The 25707-nt window shown below is 42.4% G+C and overlaps 1 protein-coding gene across 1 annotated transcript; it reads right to left on the reverse strand.

The window, feature by feature from the left end:
• Window positions 1-467: 467 nt before the first annotated feature.
• On the reverse strand, window positions 468-25560 carry LOC139402777 (alpha-2,8-sialyltransferase 8B-like). The gene is made up of 6 exons (XM_071146730.1): window positions 25210-25560; window positions 14137-14193; window positions 13537-13680; window positions 13184-13441; window positions 4928-5221; window positions 468-3400 (listed from the first exon to the last, which is right to left on the reverse strand). Exons 1-6 carry the CDS (start codon window positions 25305-25307, stop codon window positions 3115-3117), a joined length of 1137 nt encoding a protein of 378 aa, XP_071002831.1. The 5' UTR covers window positions 25308-25560; the 3' UTR covers window positions 468-3114.
• Window positions 25561-25707: the final 147 nt, after the last annotated feature.

Genomic DNA, 25707 nt, shown 5'->3' on the forward strand with positions numbered 1-25707 from the left:
AAAGGGAATTTTAGTATGGTGTCGTTCCGAAACAAAAAGCACTTTCAGATCCAACACAATAATGTGCATCAAAGAAATTTGAACAAAAAAGTTGACTGTGTTTCAGAGGACATATATAGACTTCAGAAGGGAAAACCTCAAAATAGAATACCAAAGAAAGATCATAATGATCACATTTTGACAGAAGGATATGTGAACATCTCTTTAGTATGTCCAACAAGCCCGTTTCAGGGGTAATTTGTTTAGTTTTATTGGTCACAGTCCGTTTCTGCTTTTGCAAAACACTGCAGTTCTTTTAGGAATAAATGCATCTATTACTCTGGATGGCCCTCTGACATCTATAGTAAGACTATATCTATATTTAACTTAATTGTCAGTGTAATAAGAGCAACATGTAATTCTACAGAAGAATCCTATCAAAACAAAACTTTTTTTGCAGAAGGATCACGTGTGTGAGAACACATGAGAGGCTGCGACTGGAGTAGGCCACACTACGAATATTTTAAATACTTCTACTAACATCTATTAACAGAGGCATGTTTCCGCCGTGGAAGTAAACATTTTCTACAGTGCTGAACATCTTGCCAAACCTTTGAAATGACTTTTAGAATTAAGTATAACTTTCTTTAACACAGCTCCCTTGAGCTAGAGGTGCATATAAACAGACTGCAAAATATTTACACACATTCCATCTCAAGCCCCAGTTTTGTTAAGAAACAATGTTCACATTATTTGTTGATAACAAGTTGTCTGACGATTATGATGTCCAGTTGACAACATAAAACATTTTCACAGGAACAGCTTCCTACTTATTGATGAGTAGGGCATTTAGTAAAACAACCACAACCTTCTGAACAGCAAAGTATTAGCCAATGTCAACCCAAGGTCTTAAACACACCTATATTTGGAAATGGTCTTAAGAGGCACATTCCAAAAAAGTCATTGTCAAAACCTCAGGGAAAGGTTGAAGATGTTGGCTGTTCCTGTGTAAACAGTAGTGTGTGAACAGCTGGGTGTGTTCCCTGTTGGACTGTATTATCTCAAACTTTTTCCACACCAGTTGAGTGCCTCTTTTCAACATTACTATGTTACACTGCCTTTGACTGAGCACTTTAGGTAAACTAATAATAGCCCATGTCTGCCCTGGATGACTGGAGTCCTGTGGCTTGAAGAGGGTCCTCTCACAAAGCAACTGGTTGTTGTCTACAACACTTGCTGTGGCCTCTGTAGATCATCTGTAGGATCAATGAAACCATCTTGTTTTTGTTTTGATTGTTTTGATTACGAATGTGCTGTATTTTCAGCGATTCATGCTTTACCCAGGGATTTCTGTGTGCAGTTACCTCTTATCTCCAAATCGAATGAAATGAAAACATTCATAAGTGAACACACTATATTCAAAGACTAATTATACACCAAACTCCAAACAGAACAGAAGGAAAGAAATGCAATTATGTCATTCCTTGTAACACACAGTTTCCCTGATGAGGAAGAAGTTAAGGCGAGATAAGAAACTAGGCCTACACCTACTACTTCAATGATCAAATTCCCAATTTAAAGTGAAAGCTTACAAATCATCACAAATATGTATATTAGCATGTAGTTGAACCCATGTTCACTAATTAAAGGTACTACATGTAACAACTCAACAATGAACTGTCTCTTGTCAAATTGACTGGGGCCAGCAAATCTCTTGTCAAATTCACTAGTCCGTTGTTGAATTGACAACAAGAGATTTGCTGGCCCCAGTCAATTTGACAACAAGAGACGGTCCGTCTTTTGCTAATCAATAAGAAGCCTGCACCATTAGAATGCAATTTTGTGTGAGCCCAATAAAACATTTTGTGGAAATATTGTTAAACACTATCATTTCACTATTACTGTAGATATATTAAGGATTTTTAAAATGTAAGACAATGCAATAATATTACATATAGCTAGCTCCCCTATGAAGAAGTGCTTCCATCTTGTGGTTCAACCAGTGCCCTGCAGACTGGTGTTCCTGCCTTCAATCTGTCTAATATGATATGATATAACATGATGTCTCCAACAGTACTGATGAAGTAGATTTATTGTATAATTCAAAGGAATAATGACCAAAATGTATTATTGATAACTTAGTAGTTCAATTCACATTCACATTGCCCTTGGAGGAAGTATTTATAAACGTTGTAATTACATTCATTTTAGATGACACACTTGCCATGTAAATGCAATAACATTTTCAGTCTTCTCATTGACAAAGAAGCAATTTGCCTACCAACACCAATTAGTTTGATTTAACAATGAACAAAGCAACACGTTTCTGTTTTAGAACATTTTTACAGATTACTGTAAACATGTTTTCAAAATTATTCACTGCTCATGTCTCTTGTAGGGCAACAATATGAGCCCAAATTAGACATGCATGATCCTACATACTGTCATGGAACTCAATTCATAGCTTCATAAAAGTGTCCTGTAACAGTTTCATACAATGAAACTATTTCCTTTGAGATGTCTGTGTCTGATAGACATCAACTCAGAAAAAGGTATTTTCCCAAAAGTGTATCGGTCATTTTGATGGCGATCTACACTGAGTGTACAAAACATTAAGAACACCTGTTTTTTTCATGACATAGACTGACCAGGTGAATCCAGGTGAAAGCTATGATCCCTTATTGATGTAACTTGGTAAATCCACTTCAATAAGTATAGATGAAGGGGAGGACACATTTTAAAGAAGGATTTATAAGCCTTGAGACAATTGAGCCACGGATTGTGTATGTGTGCCAGTCAGAGAGTGCCTTTGAACAGGGTATGGTAGTAGGTGCCAGGTGCACCGGTTTATGTCAAGAACTGCAACCCTGCTTGGTTTTCACACTCAACAGTTTCCCTTGTGTATCAAGAATGGTCCACCACCCAAAGGACATCCAGCCAACTTTGTAGGAAATATTGGAGTCAACATGGGCCAGTATCCCTGTGGAACGCTTTTGACACCTTGTAGAGTCCATGTCCGGACGAATTTAGGCAGTTCTGAGGGCAGAAGTGTGTGTGTGGGGGGGCGACTCAATATTAGGAAGGTGATCGAAATGTTTGGTATACTCAGTGTATATTCCATGCTGCTTTTTTAGATTACATTCCTGCATCACAAGAGCCAGTGTTGAGTCGCAGCGCCCCCTGTCTGTGGAGTGAACTCAGTGTCCTGAACTCCAATGGCATAGTGTGTGGACTGGCATGGGATGTGTACTCGTAGGTCAGAGTGTCATAGTAATGGTACTTGACTGGTTTCCCCTGTGAATCCCGAGGGAAAGGCCAGAAGCCATACAGATGGATCTCCTCACAGAAGCGAGTGGCCATGGTGTACATCAGCAGACCAGTAGTGGGTCTCTTGATCTGGACATTGTTAGTCAGCCAATACCTGACGAGGAAGAATGAAGAGGGAGAGTAAACAATCAAATGGTCCTTCAAGGCACCCAAGAGACTTGACATCTGAGAAAGAAATCTCAGATGTCTTAAGAAAAATTTATACAAATCTTAAGAATGTTTGTTTTAGGCTTGAGCTATTTATCAGTGAGTGTTTTCCTTAATATCTGAACATTTTTCTATAGAATCTATTGAACTAACATACACTTGTAAACACACCACGATCCTATTGAATAAGCCCAAACAATAAGTGCCATTCCCTCCCTATGTGGTGGCTTTCACTTAGATCTCTTGCTGGATACATGCTTCCTGTTTGGCCCTGTCCGGGGGTGTCATTGGATGGGGCCACAGTGTCTCCTGACCCCTCCTGTCTCAGACTCTAGTATTTATGCTGCAGTAGTTTGTGTTGGGGGGCTAGGGTCAGTTTGTTATATCTGGAGTACTTCTCCTGTCTTATCCGGTGTCCTGTGGGAATTTAAGTATGCTCTCTCTAATTCTCTCTTTCTCTCTTTCTTTCTCTCTCTCGGAGGACCTGAGCCCTAGGACCATGCCTCAGGACTACCTGGCATGATGACTCCTTGCTGTCCCCAGTCCACCTGGCCGTGCTGCTGCTCCAGTTTCAACTGTTCTGCCTGTATTTATTATTATTTGACCATGCTGGTCATTTATGAACATTTGAACATCTTGGCCATGTTCTGTTATAATCTCCACCCAGCACAGCCAGAAGAGGACTGGCCACCCCTCATAGCCTCGTTCCTCTCTAAGTTTCTTCCTAGGTTTTGGCCTTTCTAGGGAGTTTTTCCTAGCCACCGTGCTTCTACACCTGCATTGCTTGCTGTTTGGGGTTTTAGGCTGGGTTTCTGTACAGCACTTTGAGATATCAGCTGATGTACGAAGGGCTATATAAATACATTTGATTTGATTTAGGAGCCAGTGGACTCGAGCAGAGGAGCTGAAATGTGATAAGACATTGGGTCTGGGGCCGCAAGTAACAAAGCAAGGTCCATCTGGTCCTCTCACTCATAGTCTGTCCCACCAGGACCTATAGATACTCTCCTAGCAGTAGACTCTCTGGACTAGCAGGTCAATGGGGAAGCAAAATGATGATCTATCTAAAGGGCATCTAGTAGTCAGAGAAGCAGAAGCCCAGGGGAAAGTATTCAGTTTGGCATACTGAGCATTTATCAAAAACCCGTATAGCTAAAATGTCATAGACATGCACTGCATTTCATTAGCGTTTTCCCTGCATTTCAAAACTTTTATTGCCCTTCAGAGAAGATTCCAGGCTTTTTGCCTAACTATACTACAGAAAATACCAGTCCTGCTGTCCCTGTCTAACTGTCCTCCTTCTGCAAATCCAACAGCAGACAGAGAGGCCAGCAGCAGTAAGCGGCAGTAAGTTGGTCACCAACGGCCTTTAGAGTAAGTGTAATGCTGTGTTTAAAAATAGCAGGGGACCTGTAAACTGCTGCTAGATTAGTGCAGTGTCACAAAGAGCACACGTGTTCCCTCCTTGTCTTACCCTCTGACAGCATGGAGAAGGCGCAGTGAGGGGAAGGCGGTGTGCACATCCACCGTGTGCAGCAGGATGAGACGGATTGCCCACTCCACCCTCTCCTCTCCTCCCTTGGCCATGAAGGCTGGGATCCACAGCACGCTGCCGCTGAGGCCCCGGAGCCGCTGCAGGAAGCGCTCCCTCCACTGCTCACTGGCCAGGTCATGGAAGGCCCGCTGCACCACCGATGGGTTCATGGTCACCAAGTTGGTGCGCCGCCCCACATCCCCAGCATACTCCTCCACTGGCGCCAGGTTACATCTGCAAAGAGACATGCATATAAATGATTATGCTATCACTTCATCCTTTTGATTAGTCTGACAGAAATATTGAGGTCAATCCCCAGAAGTCATAAATTGGCCATATCCTACTGTCCTCCAGAGGCTCTAAACACCACATACACTCATTTGGGTAGCTCAGACATTGTTCAACCTGAATTAGGCACATAATCAGTCAGCTAAGAATAATCCCATACCAAACACACCTAGCTCAGGGTTGATAACCTTAATTAATGTATGCCATGTGTCATGCTGCTGTGTATTGGTATGGCGTTCACAGAAAGTTACTTGACTGACCTCAGTAAAAAATGATTACTAAACAGTGCCAATGCACAGAAAGATAATGATCTAAAATTGAAAAAAGTGTCCTATATCTATGAAAGTTGAATGTGAGGCTACTGTGTGAGAGCCAGAGGTGGGTGGAGCTGAGCACTGCTGTGAGTAGAGGGATTATCTCCCTGCCTGAATACCTCAGCAAATCCCTCATCACTCCCTCCCTGCTAACTGCCTTTGCTAAACCATGTATTTCTCTGCCAACTTATCCTGACCTGTCTTGCAATTTCCATGTTAATCTGACACTCCTGCAGCAAGGGGGTTGGGGATGTACTCTTCCACCATATACAGTGCCTTCGGGAAGTATTCATACCCCTTGACCTTTTCCATATTTTTTTTACATTACAGCCTTATTCTAAAATGGATTAAAAAAAATTTAACTCAGAAATCTAGACACAATAACCCATAGTGACAAAGCGAAAACAGGTTTTTGGAAATGTTTGCAAATGTATAAAAAACACGAAACAGAAATACCTTATTTACATAAGAATTCTGACCCTTTGCTATGAGACTCGAAATTGAGCTCAGGTCAAATCAAATCAAATCAAACCCACATAAATGTGGTTAGCAGATGTTAATGTGAGTGTAGTGAAATGCATGTGCTTCTAGTTCCGACAGTGCAGTAATATTTTTTAATTTTTTATTTCACCTTCATTTAACCAGGTAGGCAAGTTGAGAACAAGTTCTCATTTACAATTGCGACCTGGCCAAGATAAAGCAAAGCAGTTTGACACATACAACGACACAGAGTTACACATGGAGTAAAACAAACATACAGTCAATAATACAGTATAAACAAGTCTATATACGATGTGAGCAAATGAGGTGAGATTAGGGAGGTAAAGGCAAAAAAAGGCCATGGTGGCAAAGTAAATACAATATAGCAGGTAAAACACTGGAATGGTAGATTTGCAGTGGAAGAATGTGCAAAGTAGAAATAAAAATAATGGGGTGCAAAGGAGCAAAATAAAGAAATACAGTAGGGAAAGAGGTAGTTGTTTGGGCTAAATTATAGGTGGGCTATGTACAGGTGCAGTAATCTGTGAGCTGCTCTGACAGTTGGTGCTTAAAGCTAGTGAGGGAGATACAGTGCCTTGCGAAAGTATTCGGCCCCCTTGATCTCTGAATGATCCAATGTTGACCTAAATGACTAATGATGATAAATACAATCCTCCTGTGTGTAATCAAGTCTCCGTATAAATGCACCTGCACTGTGATAGTCTCAGAGGTCCGTTAAAAGCGCAGAGAGCATCATGATGAACAAGGAACACACCAGGCAGGTCCGAGATACTGTTGTGAAGAAGTTTAAAGCCGGATTTGGATACAAAAAGATTTCCCAAGCTTTAAACATCCCAAGGAGCACTGTGCAAGCGATAATATTGAAATGGAAGGAGTATCAGACCCCTGCAAATCTACCAAGACCTGGCCGTCCCTCTAAACTTTCAGCTCATACAAGGAGAAGACTGATCAGAGATGCAGCCAAGAGGCCCATGATCACTCTGGATGAACTGCAGAGATCTACAGCTGAGGTGGGAGACTCTGTCCATAGGACAACAATCAGTCATATATTGCACAAATCTGGCCTTTATGGAAGAGTGGAAAGAAGAAAGCCATTTCTTAAAGATATCCATAAAAAGTGTAGTTTAAAGTTTGCCACAAGCCACCTGGGAGACACACCAAACCTGTGGAAGAAGGTGCTCTGGTCAGATGAAACCAAAATTGAACTTTTTGGCAACAATGCAAAACGTTATGTTTGGCGTAAAAGCAACACAGCTGAACACACCATCCCCACTGTCAAACATGGTGGTGGCAGCATCATGGTTTGGGCCTGCTTTTCTTCAGCAGGGACAGGGAAGATGGTTAAAATTGATGGGAAGATGGATGGAGCCAAATACAGGACCATTCTGGAAGAAAACCTGATGGAGTCTGCAAAAGACCTGAGACTGGGACGGAGATTTGTCTTCCAACAAGACAATGATCCAAAACATAAAGCAAAATCTACAATGGAATGGTTCAAAAATAGACATATCCAGGTGTTAGAATGGCCAAGTCAAAGTCCAGACCTGAATCCAATCGAGAATCTGTGGAAAGAACTGAAAACTGCTGTTCACAAATGCTCTCCATCCAACCTCACTGAGCTCGAGCTGTTTTGCAAGGAGGAATGGTAAAAAATGTCAGTCTCTCGATGTGCAAAACTGATAGAGACATACCCCAAGCGACTTACAGCTGTAATCGCAGCAAAAGGTGGCGCTACAAAGTATTAACTTAAGGGGGCTGAATAATTTTGCACGCCCAATTTTTCAGTTTTTGATTTGTTAAAAAAGTTTGAAATATCCAATAAATGTCGTTCCACTTCATGATTGTGTCCCACTTGTTGTTGATTCTTCACAAAAAAATACAGTTTTATATCTTTATGTTTGAAGCCTCAAATGTGGCAAAAGGTCGCAAAGTTCAAGGGGGCCGAATACTTTCGCAAGGCACTGTACATACCCCAACCAGAAGTCATAGATAACAGGCAACATCCGCACTGAGCTAAAGGCTAGAGCTTCCGCTTTCAAGGAGTGGGAAGCTTATAAGGAATCCCATTATGCCCTCCAATGAACCATCAAACAGGCAAAGCGTCAATACAGGACTAAGATTAAATCCTACTACACTCCGATGTCTCCGATGCTCGTGGGATGTGGCAGGGCTTGCAAACTGTAACAGACTACAGAAAGAAGTACGCCGCAAGCTGCCCAATGACACGAGCCTACCAGACAGGCTAAATTACTTCTATGCTTGCTTCAGGCCAGTAACACTGAAACATGCATGAGAGCATCAGCTGTTCCTGACTACAGAAGGATTCTTGAAAAGCCTTTGTTAAACATATAGTCTGGGAACATCAAAAGGTGGGGGGAAAGGAACCATATTTCGGGATTGCAACCAGTTGAAAATATGAGTTGGTACTTCAAATCAAATGTATTTCTATAGCCCTTCGTACATCAGCTGATATCTCAAAGTGCTGTACAGAAACCCAGCCTAAAACCCCAAACAGCAAGCAATGCAGGTGTAGAAGCACACCTTCTAGTGTGAAATAAGTACTTAATGAATATGATGCCAGATCAGTTGGCGTCTGAGACATTCTTACTAATGATAGGATGACATAAACTGTATCTTGGAAAGTCTATACATTATAGTAATCAAATTCACATGGAATTGTTGTGCAATTTAAATGTTTAAATATGAAACTATTTGTGAATTAAATATAATTTTAGCTTCCAAATGAGAGAATTGGGTTTTCATAAGGTTAAAGCTCTGCTCACTCAGTGGCCCCGCCCATGTGAAGAGACATTGGTTATAAACTATGAAACACGCCCTTCTCTACCCTCCTATATAAATCCCTTGACGAAAATGTAACTTTCTGTTCCGAGGACGTTAGGGCGACAGTCCTACATTTAAAAGGGTACAGATAATAAGCTGTTCCAAGGACGTGTGGACTTGAGGTCCCCATGTTGAAAGGACAAAGACCACCTACAGAACTAAGCCAACCTTAGAGAACCTAACGAAATTAGCATCCAATTTCAATGTGAAGGTGACGACCTACACCCCGGAAGGATGAATTTCGACTATACCAGCCAGAATATAGCATGAGCTTAAAAGTATGGCAACTTCGTATGAACTTTGAACTCTTATTCACTCCAGAAGTGATACCTCCTAGCCGTTGAGTTAGCAGCAGTCGCTAAACGTGGGCTAGGAGAAGACGGACAGAGTATTAATTCTACCAAGCTCCAGTTCACCACTAGACAGTCTTCAGAGGACCAGAGATCCATGCTGGACAACCCGGCCTCCCATCTACCGAAGCGCAGCTCAGAGTAAATATTTATTGCATTCTCCTTTTTCAAATAGGCGTTTATTTAGAATGCATAAGATTCTGTATTTACGATAGCATAGCTTCTTCCCTTTGTTACTCTTACTTTGTTACTCCCTTAGTCTTCCTGCTCTTTCACTCAAACCCAACCTCCTCTCTTTGTGTAACCAGCCGTCGTATCTGTTCCGTCCACCAGGGACATTTTCTTTATGACATAATTTGTAATCAATGTATGATCCATTTTGTGTGATTATTTAGTAAATACATAATTAAACCACATTTTGTATTGCTGATTCAACTTGTTAGCCAGGGTTCGTGAAGATAACCAAGAATTTACAACTTTCAGATGAGACTAAACAAGGTGACGATTACATATGGACTGCTATTGATGTAAAAGATTACTAGGTCATTATTTTGTGGTGCCCCGACTTTCTAGTTAATTATCTACCTGATTAGCTTAATCAGGTAATATTAATTACAGATAAATAATTGTATAGAATAGCAGACTCCAGCAACACTGTTCTCTCTGCTACTGCACGGCAAGTGGTACCGGAGCGCCACTTAATCCGGCATAGCCAAAGACACGACAATTGACTACAGCTCAGCGTTCAACACCATAGTGCCCACAAAGCTCATCACTAAGCTAAGGACCTAGGGACTAAACACCTCCCTCTGCAACTGGATCCTGGACTTCCTGATGGGCTGCCCCCAGGTGGTAAGAGTAGGTAACAAAACATCCGCCACGCTGATCCTCAACATGGGTGTCCTTCATGGGTGTGTGCTCAGTCCCCTCCTGTACTCCCTGTTCACTCACGACTGCATGGCCAGGCATGACCGCAACACCATCATTAAGTTTGCTGATGACACAATAGTAGGCCTGATCACCAACAACGATGAGACAGCCTATAGGGAGGAGGTCAGAGACCTGGCCGCGTGGTGCCAGGACAACAACCTCTCCCTTAACGTGATCAAGACAAAGGAGATGATTGTGGACTACAGGAAAAGGAGGACCGAGCACACCCCCATTCTCATCGATGGGGCTGTAGTGGAGCAGTTTGAGAGCTTCAAGTTCCTTGGTGTCCACATCAACAACAAACTATCATGGTTCAAACACACCAAGACAGTCGTGAAGAGGGCACGACAAAGCTTATTCCCCCTCAGGAGAGTTCTACAGCAAGTTCTACAGCTGCACCATCGAGAGCATCCTGAATAGTTGCATCACTGCCTGGTATGGCAACTGCTCGGCCTCTGACTGCAAGGCACTACAGGGGGTCGTGAGTGCGGCTAAGTACATCACCGGGGCCAAGCTTCCTGCCATCCAGGACCTCAATACTAGGCGGTGTCAGAGGAAGGCTCTAAAAATTGTCAGACTCCAGCAACACTAGTCATAGACTTCTCTCTGCTACTGCACGGCAAGTGGTACTGGAGCGCCAAGTCTAGGTCCAAAAGGCTTCTTAATTCTACCCCCAAGCCATAAGACTCCTGAACAACTATTCAAATGGCTTCCCAGACCCACTTTTACGCTGCTGCAACTCTCTGTTTATTATCTATGCATAGTCACTTTAACCTCTACCTACATGCACATATTACCTCAATTACCTCGAATAACCGGTGCCGCCGCACAACGACTCTGTACAGGTACCACCTGTATATAGCCTCGCTATTGTTATTTTACTGCTGCTCTTGAATTATTTGTAACCTTTATTTAATTTTTTTACTTATCTATTTTTTACTCAACACTTATCTTTCTTAAAACTGCATTGTTGGTTAAGGGCTTGTAAGTAAGCCTTTCACTGTAAGGTCTACTACACCTGTTGTATTTGGCACATGTGACAAATGCATTTGAATTTTTGATTTTTTTACTTAAAAGTAATTTGGACTTGTGGTTTCACTTAATTCTGCATACTGGGCAATGATTATAATGGTGATTCTGATCCAACCATAACTTCATACATTGTGCCCCTGGCCTGAGAGGATGGAAGTTCAATATACATGTATAGCTAAATGTAGAAGGCTAATGTTAACTAGCTAACATTGCCCATGAAAGGAAGTTAGGCTAGCGAACTTTTTAGCTAGGTAGTCTAAGACAACAAAAAATGAAAGTGTGTACTGTATGACAGTACTGTATGACGTTTCTTCAACATGAAAGAGAGGAGGATGGCATTGGCATTTCTCTACAAGTAGGGAAAGTCAACATGTTTTATCTACTTGCACGAATGCGCGCACACACACACACACACACACACACACACACACACACACACACACACACACACACACACACACACACACACACACACACACACACACACACACAGAAATCAGAGCCATGGACAGTCACATCATATTTAGCTTTTGTTGATCGGACTTGATCAGGTTTTTGGTATATTAGAGTTGGTACTGTATTAGACTAAGCATAGGTGATTTGATGATGTTGAAGTTGAAATGGTGCTGGAATAGTAGAGGCAGCTCCTGTTTTCTTTGTGACTTGCGGTAACTCTCCGTGGTTCTAAATCAATAGTTGTTTCGTGGTCCAAAAATTGCGGAAACATTAACTTACTTGACCATGCTGTAGGTAATGTAACTGTTTGTTACATGCAATAAGCTTTGTGCACTTCACCGGACAGAGCTTGCTCTCTGGTTTTGTGATGAAACAAAGATGGTTGAATTTATTCTGCCACTATGTCGTCTTAGGCATATGAACTGGTTATCAAGCAAACAAAGCAATTATCACATCACATAGGTTGTAATATGGCTTTTTTTCTGGCTGGCTTCACCAGTGATATTACCCACGCACCGCTGCTGATGGCTCTGCATATCCAGAGGATGGTAGATTAATGACACTAAGGCCCTGTAATAACAGCAGGGGTTGCAGCTGAAGTCACACAAGGAGGATGGGGAATAAAATCCCACCCCAATGTAATGAGTCACAATTATTGTACAGGAATCAAAAGATCAGTGATATGCTATGATTTTCCATCCAAACAATCCATGTACTATTGATATGGTTTCACATATTTCCCAATTCCCATGAATTAGTTCAGATACCTCTCTCTTCATCATAATCACAATGCCTTGCCGTACTGGCGACACAGTAAGGCAAACTGGATCTCTTCCCCCTGTAACATTACAATTCATAGTTGTACTTTGTTGTTACTGACAGACAAACCGGTGAGTAGCAATAAATAACCTACTCACAGAAACCATTTGCTGACACATTCGCACAGAGCAGCACTGACGGATGGTTTCAGACAGACATTCTCCCCTGGTACATGAGTGTAGCAGTCGTAGGAACTAACGGCAGTGCTTCTCTAAAGCACCTCATTAAATTTGGGGTAGACAGCAGTAGCTTTTTAAAATGTCACATTTATCCAGAAGGAATTTAATTGCTGTAAGTATTGCTGCTCATTTCTAAAAGTCTGTAAATCATCAAACAAACTTGAAGGTCAAAAAAGTAGCGGGTATTTCAAAGGTGTGGACAATGCGTGTTCTAGCTCAGTGGCATTGATTCCTCAAGGTGAAGTATTTGTTCAATCCAAGAGACTGTGCTTACATAACAGTTAGATGAGTATAAAGATGAATAGTGCTTTTATAGAGAGAGACTCATTACTATCCTGAATATTTCACTGAAAATGCAGCAATAAATGAACTCATCATTCCCTTTTATACGAGAAGATTGCTTAATTAAATGGAGATGCCTTAACGCACTACTGAAAATCACCTGTATCAATTCAATTTATGGAATAGCTGTTATGGGAACCTCACCTGATTACAAAGTCATGGGAGTCTATCTCTGGCCCACAGCTGCTATTGAGTAGGATCCCAGAGTTCCCTACGATGGCACAGCTTCTGTGGTGCTGGTTCTTCATGGGGGATGCAGTGGGTAGCAACCGGTACAGGTTCTCTGAGATGTTGGTAGTGCTCTGACGGTCAAAGACGTAGTGGATGACATCTCCAGGTTTCAATGTGCCCTTCAGAATAGAGATGTCCCTCTCTGGGTCAAAGAACCCCAGGATGTTCTTCCTATAGAAGGAATAAGGTCATCCATGAAGGAATACCCAGCTTATGGGAGTGTGAGACCTAATAGAGATCAATGCAGAAGAGGATTGTATTCCTACCTGATGAGGCTGGAGAGGGTTCTGTTGAAGGTCCAGTTATCTGAAGAGAGCCTGGTGGCATTCTTCAAGCCTGAAGGAGAAGCAGGACTCTTTTCCTCCCCTTCATTGCCTAAAGGTGTAGGATTGGCTTTCACTGCTACATTTCTACAACAGGACAGCGAGGCATCCATTAGAAATGAAAGGCAACATTACTTTGATACATGTGATATAAGAACTCAAATCATCAATTGAAAAAGCAGTGTGAATGAACAACGATGTCATGTGTGTAAAGCCATCCAATGTGTAATGAAAGCCAGTCAATTTCATGTCTTCATTAATGTGATACTTATTTTCAAACCCCAGGGAAGTTTTATTTGTCTATCACTTGCACACCTGAGAATGTACATCAATTGGGTGATTTATTAATAATTTAAATTAGATATACACAATTTTGTAATCCACTGCTGATATGTTCATGTGTATTAAGTCTGTTAATTATTTTACAAGTCTGCAAGCATAATAGCTCAAAGGGGAAAGCAAATAAAAGGCTAGAATAACAGAATTGATGAGTATTATAAAACCAGAAGGAAATGGAAGAAGGAGCAGGTCAGCCTGACAAACCTGTTGGGATTGGGGATGAGGCTGTGCAAGTACAATGTTCTGGAACCTCCAATATTCCTAGACCAACGAAAAAGTTATTTTAGCCACTATCAGAATAATTCATCATATGATTTTCAGATGAATGGAATCATGCAGAACATGAAGTGTGAGGGGCAAGAGGTGTTTTAATCTAATTCCAGGCATCACATATAATTCAGTCTGTCAGAATATCCATGGCTATGCTCTTAATGTGTATTCAGATGAGCAGTAGGCTCATCACATTGACATGAACGTGAAAGAGAAGAGCATGCATCAAAACGCAGTCAGACTGTGAAACAGAACTGTTGTTGGTGTAACACTGATACATGAGTGCTGAAGGCCATTCATGTCGTTAAAGAAGCATGTGAGCAAAATGTGTCATATGATCCCTGGTAGAGGATTCGTGTGAGTAGAATACGACCAATTAATCGGAATGGACGATTAATTAGGGCCAATTTCAAGTTTTCATAACAATCGGAAATCGGGAATTTTTGGACACTGATTTGGCCTCTTTTTTAAAACTAGGCAAGTCAGTTAAGAACACATTCTTATATTCAATGACGGCCTAGGAACGGTGGGTTAACTGCCTGTTCAGGGGCAGAACGACAGATTTTTACCTTGTCAGCTCCGGGATTCAATCTTGCAACCTTACATTTAACTAGTCCAACGCTCTAACCACCTGACTCTCATTGCACTCCACGAGGAGCCTGCCTGTTACGCGAATGCAGTAAGAAGCCAAGGTAAGTTGCTAGCTAGCATTAAACTTATCTTCTAAAAAACAATCAATCAATCATAATCACTAGTTAACTACACATGGTTAATGATATTACTAGTTTATCTAGCGTGTCCTGCGTTGCATATAATCGATGCAACGCAGGGGGATGATTTAACAAAAGCGTATTTGCAAAAAAAGGACAATCGTTGCACGACTGTACCAAACCATAAACACCAATGCATTTCTTAAAATCAATACACAGAAGTATATATTTTTAAACCTGCATATTTAGCTAAAAGAAATCCAGGTTAGCAGGCAATATTAACCAGGTGAAATTGTGTCACTTCTCTTGCGTTCATTGCACGCAGAGTCAGGGTATATGCAACAGTTTGGGCCACCTGGCTCATTGCGAACTAATTTGCCAGAATTTTACGTAATTATGACATAACATTGAAGGTTGTGCAATGTAACAGGAATATTTAGACTTAGGGATGCCACCCGTTAGATAAAATACTGAACGGTTCCATATTTCACTGAAATAACAAATGTTTTGTTTTTGAAATGATAGTTTCCGGATTCTACCATATTAATGACGAAAGGCTCGTATTTCTGTGTGTTATTATGTTATAATTAAGTCTATGATTTGATATTTGATAGAGCAGTCTGACTGAGCGGTGGTAGGCAACAGCAGGCTCGTAAGCATTCATTCAAACAGCACTTTAGTGTGTTTTGCCAGCAGCTCTTCCCTGTGCTTCAAGCATTGCGCTGTTTATGACTTCAAGCCTATCAACTCCCGAGATGTGAAATGGCTAGCTAGTTAGCGGGGTGCGGTCTAATAGTGTTTCAAACGTCACTCGCTCTGAGACTTGGAGTAGTTGTTCCCCTTGCTCTGCATGGGTAACGATGCTTCGAGGGTGGCTGTTGTCGATGTGTTCCTGGTTCGAGCCCAGGTAGGGGCGAGGAGAGGGACGGAAGTTATATTGTTACACTGGCAATACTAAAGTGCCTGGAAGAACATCCAATAGTCAAAGGTACAGTGCCTTGCGAAAGTATTCGGCCCCCTTGAACTTTGCGACCTTTTGCCACATTTCAGGCTTCAAACATAAAGATATAAAACTGTATTTTTTTGTGAAGAATCAACAACAAGTGGGACACAATCATGAAGTGGAACGACATTTATTGGATATTTCAAACTTTTTTAACAAATCAAAAACTGAAAAATTGGGCGTGCAAAATTATTCAGCCCCCTTAAGTTAATACTTTGTAGCGCCACCTTTTGCTGCGATTACAGCTGTAAGTCGCTTGGGGTATGTCTCTATCAGTTTTGCACATCGAGAGACTGAATTTTTTTCCCATTCCTCCTTGCAAAACAGCTCGAGCTCAGTGAGGTTGGATGGAGAGCATTTGTGAACAGCAGTTTTCAGTTCTTTCCACAGATTCTCGATTGGATTCAGGTCTGGACTTTGACTTGGCCATTCTAACACCTGGATATGTTTATTTTTGAACCATTCCATTGTAGATTTTGCTTTATGTTTTGGATCATTGTCTTGTTGGAAGACAAATCTCTGTCCCAGTCTCAGGTCAGGTTTTCTTCCAGAATGGTCCTGTATTTGGCTCTATCCATCTTCCCATCAATTTTAACCATCTTCCCTGTCCCTGCTGAAGAAAAGCAGGCCCAAACCATGATGCTGCCACCACCATGTTTGACAGTGGGATGGTGTGTTCAGCTGTGTTGCTTTTACGCCAAACATAACGTTTTGCATTGTTGCCAAAAAGTTCAATTTTGGTTTCATCTGACCAGAGCACCTTCTTCCACATGTTTGGTGTGTCTCCCAGGTGGCTTGTGGCAAACTTTAAAAAACAATTTTTATGGATATCTTTAAGAAATGGCTTTCTTCTTGCCACTCTTCCATAAAGGCCAGATTTGTGCAATATATGACTGATTGTTGTCCTATGGACAGAGTCTCCCACCTCAGCTGTAGATCTCTGCAGTTCATCCAGAGTGATCATGGGCCTCTTGGCTGCATCTCTGATCAGTCTTCTCCTTGTATGAGCTGAAAGTTTAGAGGGACGGCCAGGTCTTGGTAGATTTGCAGTGGTCTGATACTCCTTCCATTTCAATATTATCGCTTGCACAGTGCTCCTTGGGATGTTTAAAGCTTGGGAAATCTTTTTGTATCCAAATCCGGCTTTAAACTTCTTCACAACAGTATCTCGGACCTGCCTGGTGTGTTCCTTGTTCTTCATGATGCTCTCTGCGCTTTTAACGGACCTCTGAGACTATCACAGTGCAGGTGCATTTATACGGAGACTTGATTACACACAGGTGGATTGTATTTATCATCATTAGTCATTTAGGTCAACATTGGATCATTCAGAGATCCTCACTGAACTTCTGGAGAGAGTTTGCTGCACTGAAAGTAAAGGGGCTGAATAATTTTGCACGCCCAATTTTTCAGTTTTTGATTTGTTAAAAAAGTTTGAAATATCCAATAAATGTCGTTCCACTTCATGATTGTGTCCCACGATTCTTCACAAAAAAATACAGTTTTATATCTTTATGTTAGAAGCCTGAAATGTGGCAAAAGGTCGCAAAGTTCAAGGGGGGCGAATACTTTCGCAAGGCACTGTATATGAAATACAAATGGTGTAGAGAGAAATAGTCTTATAAGTACTATAACTACAATTTAAAACCTCTTACCTTGGAATATTGAAGTCTCATGTTAAAAGGAGCCACCAGCTTTCATATGTTCTCATGTTCTGAGCAAGGAACTTAAATGTTAGCTTTTTTACATGGCACATATTGCACTTTTACTTTCCTCTCCAACACTTTGTTTTTGCATTATTTAAACCAAATTGAACATGTTTCATTATCTATTTGAGGCTAAATTGATTTTTATTGATGTATTATATTAAGTTAAAATAAGTGTTAATTCAGTATTGTTGTAATTGTCATCATTACAAATAAATAAATAAAAATCGGCCGATTAATCGATATGGGCATTTTTGGTCCTCCAATAATCGGTATCGGTATCGGCGTTGAAAAATCATAATCGGTCGACCTCTACTTGTGAGTCTGGATAAAGAGGTGTAGTTGGTCAACATTGCTTATAAATCTCGTATAGATCAACCCTGAATGATATACAATCTGTACACTATGAGCAGCATGGACTACTGCTCAAGACATTGACCATTATTGCCTTTTATGACAGCAACATCAATGTATTAAAGAAAAGACGATTAAGTCGGCTAACATATCTGCTTCAAAGTCCCAACTCTCATGGGGTTTATAAAACCATAAAGCTCCAGAAATTAAATTAGAGCAAGCACACAGTACTCTAATACTACGGCTCCATTATGTCCAAAAGGATGTTGCAAATTGAGTGTGTCTCAATTAAGTATGTACAATTGCATCTTGAGTCAGTTATTACAGAGGCAAGTAGAATCACTAATATGCCAGGCAGCAGACAAGGAGCCAGGAGCATTCTGTCTGCTCAAATGAAGGTGACAGGCCTAGCTGTGCTATCTAGGGAGCAACACAACTATTCTATTGTTCTTGGAGTGGAGAGATGTTCCAATATAGGAAAGCTCTTTCATGAAACAAACAGTTGTAATTAATATGTTATTACTTTGTAATTACCACATACACATGATTATTATTGTGATATTACCACCATCATTTTGTAATAAATACCTGGTCATCTCTGTACTGTAAAATAAAGTGCTACAGTACCAACTGTTCCAGGTACTTAACATTTACAGCCACAAGAAGCTTGATTCTTGTCCTATCAGAAGGCAGAACTGTATCTTCCAAGCTTCAAGAGTTGTATTTGTGTAAGATAGAAGAGTCTTCTGATGCAGGGCTCAGTTATGTCTGTGCCCAAGATAGCAAAGGTAATCTGCCTAAATGATTACCGCCCCGTAGCACTCACATCGGTAGCCACAAAAGGTGTTGAAAGGCTGGTCATGGCTCACATCAACACTTTTTCATCCTGGAAACCCTAGACAGACTCCAATTGGCATACCGCCCCAACAGAACCACAAATGATGCAATCTCAATCACACTCCACACTGCCCCATCCCATCTGGACAAACGGAACACCTATGTGGCAATGCTGTTCACTGACTACAGCTCAGCATTCAACACCATAGTGCCCACAAAGCTCATCACTAAGCTAAGGACCCTGGGAGTAAACACCTCCCTCTGCAACTGGATCCTGGACATCCTGACGGGCCGCCCCTAGGTGGTAAGGGTAGGCAACAACACATCTGCCATGCTGATCCTCAACACTGGGGCCCCTCAAGGGTGCGTGCTTAGTCCCCTCCTATACTCCCTGTTCACCCACGACGGCATGGCCAAACACGGCTCAAACACAATCATTAAGTTTGCTGACAACACAACAGTGATAGGCCTGATCACCGACAACGTCGAGACAGCCTATAGGGAGGAGGTCTGAGACCTGGCAGTGAGGTAAGACAAAGGAGCTGATTGTGGACTACAGGAAAAGACGGGCTGAACAGGCCCCCATTAACATCGAGGGGACTGTAGTGGAGTGGGTGAAGACTTTTAATTTCCGTGGTTTCCACATCACCAACTAACTATCATGGTGCAAACACACCAAGACAGTTGTGAAGAGGGCACCACAATACCTTTTCCCCTCAGGAGACTGAAAAGATTTGGCATGGGTCCCCAGATCCTCAAAAAGTTCTACATCTGCACCATCGAGAGCATCCTGACCGTTTGCATCACCGCCTAGTACATCCATATCCATCTTCTATCCACACATCCGCTCGGCATCCGACCATAAGACACTACAGAGGGTAGTGCGTATGGTCCAGTACATCACTGGGGCCATGCTTCCTGCCACCCAGGACCTATATACTAGGTGATGTCAGAAGAAGGCCCAAAAAATTGTCAAAGACCCCAGTCACCTAAGTCATAGACTGTTCTCTCTGCTACCGCACAGCAAGCGGTACCGGAGTGCCAAGTCTATGACCAAAATGCTCCTTAACAGTTTCTACCTCTAAGCCATATGACTGCTGAACAATTAATCAAATGGCCACCAGGACTATTTACATTGACATCCCCCCCACCTATTGTTTTTACACTGCTGCTACTCGCTGTTTATTGTCTATGCACGGTTGTTTTGCCCATACCTGCATGTACAAACTGCCTTGACTGGCCTGTGACCCTGCACATTGACTTGGTGCCGGTGCCCCCTGTTTATAGCCTCTTTATTGTTATTTTATTGTGTTACTTTAAAAAAATGTTTTACTTTAGTTTATTTAGTAAATATAACTCTATTTCTTGAACTGCATTGTTGGTTAAGGGCTGGTTAATCATTTCACGTTAAGGAGTGCACACAGGATACACTGAAGTGTTGAACAAAACCACCAAGCGCATGCCATTTGTCAAGAAGCCCTGGGGTTCCTCAGCTCAGCCTGATGATGCAATTGATTCAAGGTTTGATGTGGAAAGTAAAATGGGCTTCCAAGTCTTGGGTTGGTTCCTTTTGATACAATGGTCTGGTCTATTGTGATAGTATGTCTTCTAAAATAGTGACTATACACAGTTTTTATTATGAAAGAGCAATAGAATTAGAGCAAAACCCAGTTGACACAGCTGTTAGAGAGTTCAGTATTATGCAGTGAAGAGAGTTAACAGTGTAGAGTTACACCTGAAACTATCTGATTAGTCCATTCTCTCCATACTAGGTAGCCTACTTTTGATCCCGTGTGTTAGGACTCCCCTAGTTTTGTAGCAATTATTCCATCCATGCACCCCATAAGTAAAGTGCCAAGATTACACACGCACGCACGCACGCACACACACACACACACACACACACACACACACACACACACACACACACACACACACACACACACACACACACACACACACACACACACACACACACACACACACACACACACACACACACACACACACACAGGATCTGAAGGTAGTCCTTCAAGATACTGGAGCCTACTATATAATGCATGGAGGCTACACTGCAGACAAATTGGTCTTTGTAGATCTAGGTATAGAGCGTCTGTTGAACATCTGTCATCAATTGCATTAGGCTATTATACTGGGATATCACAAAGGGAAAGCTAAAGTGAAAGGTTCGATTAAAAATGCAAGATGTACAGTAAAGAAATAGGAGTAGAATGTGTCAACAAATGGACAGCGGTTTGTAACATTGAAATGGACACAATTGGAGAGTTAATTTCCAAAACGTTATATCCCCCAATTCTTCACATTTGTGTTTTTTCATCAGACATTATTGCTTATGGGTACCGTCATGTGTGTGTAAAATATTACTGTTCTCAGATTTCTTATTCATAGATTTTAAATGTGTATAATTGTATTTTTTGTCGTTGCAAAAGTCTATATATCCCTTGTTTATCTAACATGGTCCAAGCACATCAAGACAGTTGTCAAGATGACAAAACCTATTCCCCCTTAGGAGACTGAAAAGATTTGGCATGGATCCTCAGATCCTCAAAAGGTTTTACAGCTGCACCATCGAGAGCATCCTGACGGGTTGCATCACTGCCTGGTGAGATCTTACGGGAAAAGAAGGCACATGGGTGGACCTTCTGATCAGAGGAAGAATGTTGAGACAGAACAGCACCACCCCGGTGTCAGAGGCGTCCACCTCCACGATGAACTGGAGTCCTGGGTCGGCCTGAGTAAGGACCAGAGCGGACGTGAAGCAACGCTTGAGTTCCAGGAATGCTGCCTCTGCCTCAGGAGTCCAGTGGAACAGAGTGGAGGTGGAGGTGAGAGGTGCAGCCAGATGGCTGTAGTTGCGGATGAAACGTCTGTAAAAATGTGCAAACTCCAGGAATGCTGTAGCTGCTTCAGGTTGGGGGGCGCAAGCCACTCTGTGACTGCCAAGACCTTGGCAGGGTCCATTCGTAACTGTCCCTGTGCAATAATATAACCCAGGAAAGACTATGAGGCAGCATGGAACACACATTTTCAGCTTTAACAAAAAGCTTATTCTCCAACAGCGGTTGAAGAACTTGGTGAACGTGTTGCTGGTGAGCCTCAGGATCCTTGGAAAAAATCAGGTTGTCATCTAAATAGACATAAACGAAGTGCCCTATCACATCCCTCAGCACGATTGACTAGGTTCTGGAAAACAGCAGAGGCGTTAGTCAGACCAAAAGGCATGACCAAATACTCAAAGTCACCCAGTGGTGTGTTGAATGCAGTCTTCCACTCGTCCCCCTCTCTTATGCGGATAAGGTGGTAGGCATTCCGGAGGTCGAGTTTGGAAAACACTGCGGCACCATGGAGGGGAGCAAAATCCGAGCTGATGAGGGGCAAGGGGTACTTGTTCTTTACTGTGATATTATTCAGCCCACGGAAGTCTATGCATGGCCTCAGGGACCCATCCTTCTTCTTCACAAAGAAAAACCCAGCACCCACCGGGGAGGATGATGGCTTGATAAGACCTGCAGCCAGAGAATCCTGGATGTACCTCTCCATAGCCTATTGCTTGGGACGAGAGAGGTTAAATAACCGGCTACTGGGAAGAGGAGCTACAGGCTGGAGGTCAATGAAGCAGTCGTACGGCCGATGAGGCGGCAGAGACAGGGCGTGGTGCTTACTGAACACAGGAGCTAGATTGTGATACTCTGGAGCAACTGATGACAGGTCCGGAGGTTTTGGAATCGACTGGGGCACAGACAAGGCAGGGGCAGAGCAGAATGTAGACAATCTGAGTGACAAAAGGAACTCCAAGTGGTTACCTTTCCGGTGGTCCAGTCAATCTGTGGGTTGTGTAGCTTTAACCATGGATGGCCAAGAACCAGGGGGGAGTAAGGACAGTCGATTATGTGGAAATTGATCTTTTCCTGGTGGTTTCTAGAGAGACACAGGTTTACAGGGAAGGTTCTCTCACAGACTAGGGCGAGGAGCTGTCTGTTGAGAGAGTTGCATCAAGAGGTGAATCGAGTGGGACAGTGGCCAGGCCCAACTGAGTAGTGACACCTTGGTCCATGAAGCTCTCGTTGGCGCCCGAATCCATGAGAGCAGACAGAGGGAAAGCCTGGCTCTGCCACACAAGGTTGCCTTCAAGCAGGGGTCTGGGGGAAGAAGGACAGGCGATTTGGCTCAACAAGACTTTCTTCATCTCTTCCGTGAGTCTGGAGTAGGAGAAGCAGATGGGGGACTATCTCTCCCACACCGCCGTGGCCCAGGAAAGCGCTGCTCCATGGAGGCAGCCAATCAGGAAGGGAATCTTGGTCCGTTCACTAGCATAAGAGTAGGGCTGTTGCTCAAATACTAGTGAACATTGTACTAAAAAGGCTCTGCAAGCTCTGAGGTTGCCATCGTGGCGCTCGGGAGTCGGAACAAACGGCAAAAGGCCTTGGGACTGGTTGTGAGCTCTGGGTGAAGGTTTGGCCCTGTAGGTTAGACAGGCTGCGTGAAAACACCTTGATGTGCTCCAAAAGGGCTTTCAGGGCTTGGTCATGTTGCTCAAGCAGGGCGCCTTGGCCAGCGAGGGTTTGGTGGAGAGGATCTGAGAGCTGGGTTCATCTCTTTGGCCAGATCGTACTGTTTTGCAGAGTGGAAAAGGGAAAACAAAGAGCAGACTCAGACGAGGAGACTGGGATGAAGTAACCAAGGTATTTATTGAAACACAGGGGGAAGATGGCGTGCAGGCCAGGGGAAGCTTGGGCAGGGTGCAGGAAACCAGGTGCGAAGGCTGAGGCTGGAGTGAGAGGGGAGAGGGTAAGCAGGGCAGGAGGGGAATCCAAGGAAGCAGCAGAGTGGAGAATCCAGGGCAGAGTTGCAGGATGAGGAGACGTGGGACTGGAGACAGGAACCAGAGTCAGAGCGGGCAGAACTGCAGCTGAGAGGAAAACCGTGTCAGGCAAGGAAAACAGGCACAATCACACACAGAGAGAGAGGGAGAGAGCACTGGGGGAGTGGTGGCAGGTTAAGGAGACACAGGATGAGCAGTAGAGGGCGTGGCAGGAGAAGATGTAACACCTGGTATGGCAACTGCTTGGACTCTGACCACAAGGCACTACAGAGGGTAGTGCGTACGGCCAAGTACATCACCAGGGCCAACCTTCCTGCCATCCAGGACTTCTATACCAGGCGGTGTCAGAGGAAGGCCCTAAAAATTGTCAAAGACTCCAGCAACCCTAGTTATAGACTGTTCTCTCTGCTACTGCACGGCAAGCGGTACCGGAGCGCCAAGTCTAGGTCCAAGAGGCTTCTAAACAGTTTCTACCCCCAAACCATAAGACTCCTGAACAGCTAATCAAATGGCTACCCAGACTATTTGCACCCCCCCCCCCCCCCCCCCCCCCCCCATGCTGCTGCTACTCTCTGTTATTATTTATGCATAGCCACTTTAATAACCCTACCTGCATGTATATAATTACCTCAATTACCTCGACACAGATGCCCCCGCACATTGACTCTGAACCGGTACCCCCTGTATATAGCCCCGCTATTGTTATTTACTGCAGCTCATTCATTTGTTTTTTTCTTATCTCTTACTTTTTGGGGGGTATTTTCCTAAAACTGCATTGTTGGTTAAGGGCTTGTAAGTAAGCATTTCACTGTAAGGTCTACTACACCTGTTGTTTCGGCGCATGTGACAAATACAATTTGATTTGATTTGAAATAAAAATGTTTCTATCCTGTATATTTGACTGTGATACTTTATGTGGTTGTCTCACCTATCTATTTTAAGATGAATCCATTTACTGTAAGACGTTCTGGATAAGAGCATCTGCTAAATTACTAAAAGGTCAAATGTAAATGTTTTACATACAGATCTCATATTACTGTATTATTACAAAAAATAATAATAATATTGACGTCACAAATGTATCATTTGGTACATTTCTTCATAAACAATGTAGTTATTTAAAATCTAGCAGTCCTACTCATTTATTTGAGCGTTAAGCTGATATGTAGCATTTTGCAAAATAAACCATCAAGCAATAGATTTTAAACAAATACGTCTGTCATTGAACAACAACACATTCATCTCTTTCATAATATCTTTAAACAATAAAAGCTAATTTACCAACATTTCAGAAAATGTATAGCGTTTTGGAATGAATCTCTGCAAATGTATCCTAACAGCCTACAGCCTACTGGAGAAATGTTAACGTTGGAGGAGCACTCAATGTCTTCTAAAGTTCTCCTGAATGAGTGAAGATAACGCAGCATCGAAAACAATTTGCACATGAACATAAGATTCAATTTCTTTGAATAATGCAATTTCACATCTAGATAACACGTTTATAGTGCAACAGAAATCATGAACAAAACGAATCAGAAACACCGCTATACTTACCCAATTTCTTCCTGGACTTCAGCAATATCAGCAATTATCAGAAATATAACCAGCAGTGTTACAATTCCAAACATCAATGTTCGGAATTCTAACTGCATGACTGAGAAGGCTGCAGAACTAATCCAAGCGACCAAAATCTAAATCGATTGAATACATTATCCTTTTAATCGCTGAAATTGATAGATTTTACTCAATTATCTCCACCATTATTATTCAATGTTTATCTTGAACGAAGACCATTTGTCTCGGAACAAATCCTAGGTTGATATATTTTTATAACGTATTTTTTTCTCTTCCTTTTTCCAAACGGCAGTGGCACTGTTTGCATCCTCACCTCAATTCCCCAGTCAAACTTTGAAAGATTGTGTTTGAAACTACATTGCGATTGAGATACGAACAATATGGAAAATACCACAAACCTTAAAGGTACAGGCACTTTATGGCTTTCTACAGTAGGGTAGCCTATGGCTGCTCTTTGAGGCTTTAGACTAGGCTGCT

This window comes from Oncorhynchus clarkii, chromosome 1 (assembly GCF_045791955.1).
Source record: "Oncorhynchus clarkii lewisi isolate Uvic-CL-2024 chromosome 1, UVic_Ocla_1.0, whole genome shotgun sequence".
Lineage (NCBI taxonomy): Eukaryota > Metazoa > Chordata > Actinopteri > Salmoniformes > Salmonidae > Oncorhynchus > Oncorhynchus clarkii.

Bases quoted from the DNA above. Each gene is read 5' to 3' on its own strand.
- LOC139402777 (XM_071146730.1), bottom strand. From the start codon at position 25,307: ATGCAGTTAGAATTCCGAACATTGATGTTTGGAATTGTAACACTGCTG. The intron at 14,194-25,209 runs GTAAGTATAGCG...TCGTTGGTCTAG, and splicing joins GAAGTCCAGGAAGAAATTGG to GAATATTGGAGGTTCCAGAA. The intron at 13,442-13,536 runs GTAGGAATACAA...TTCCTTCTATAG, and splicing joins ACCCTCTCCAGCCTCATCAG to GAAGAACATCCTGGGGTTCT.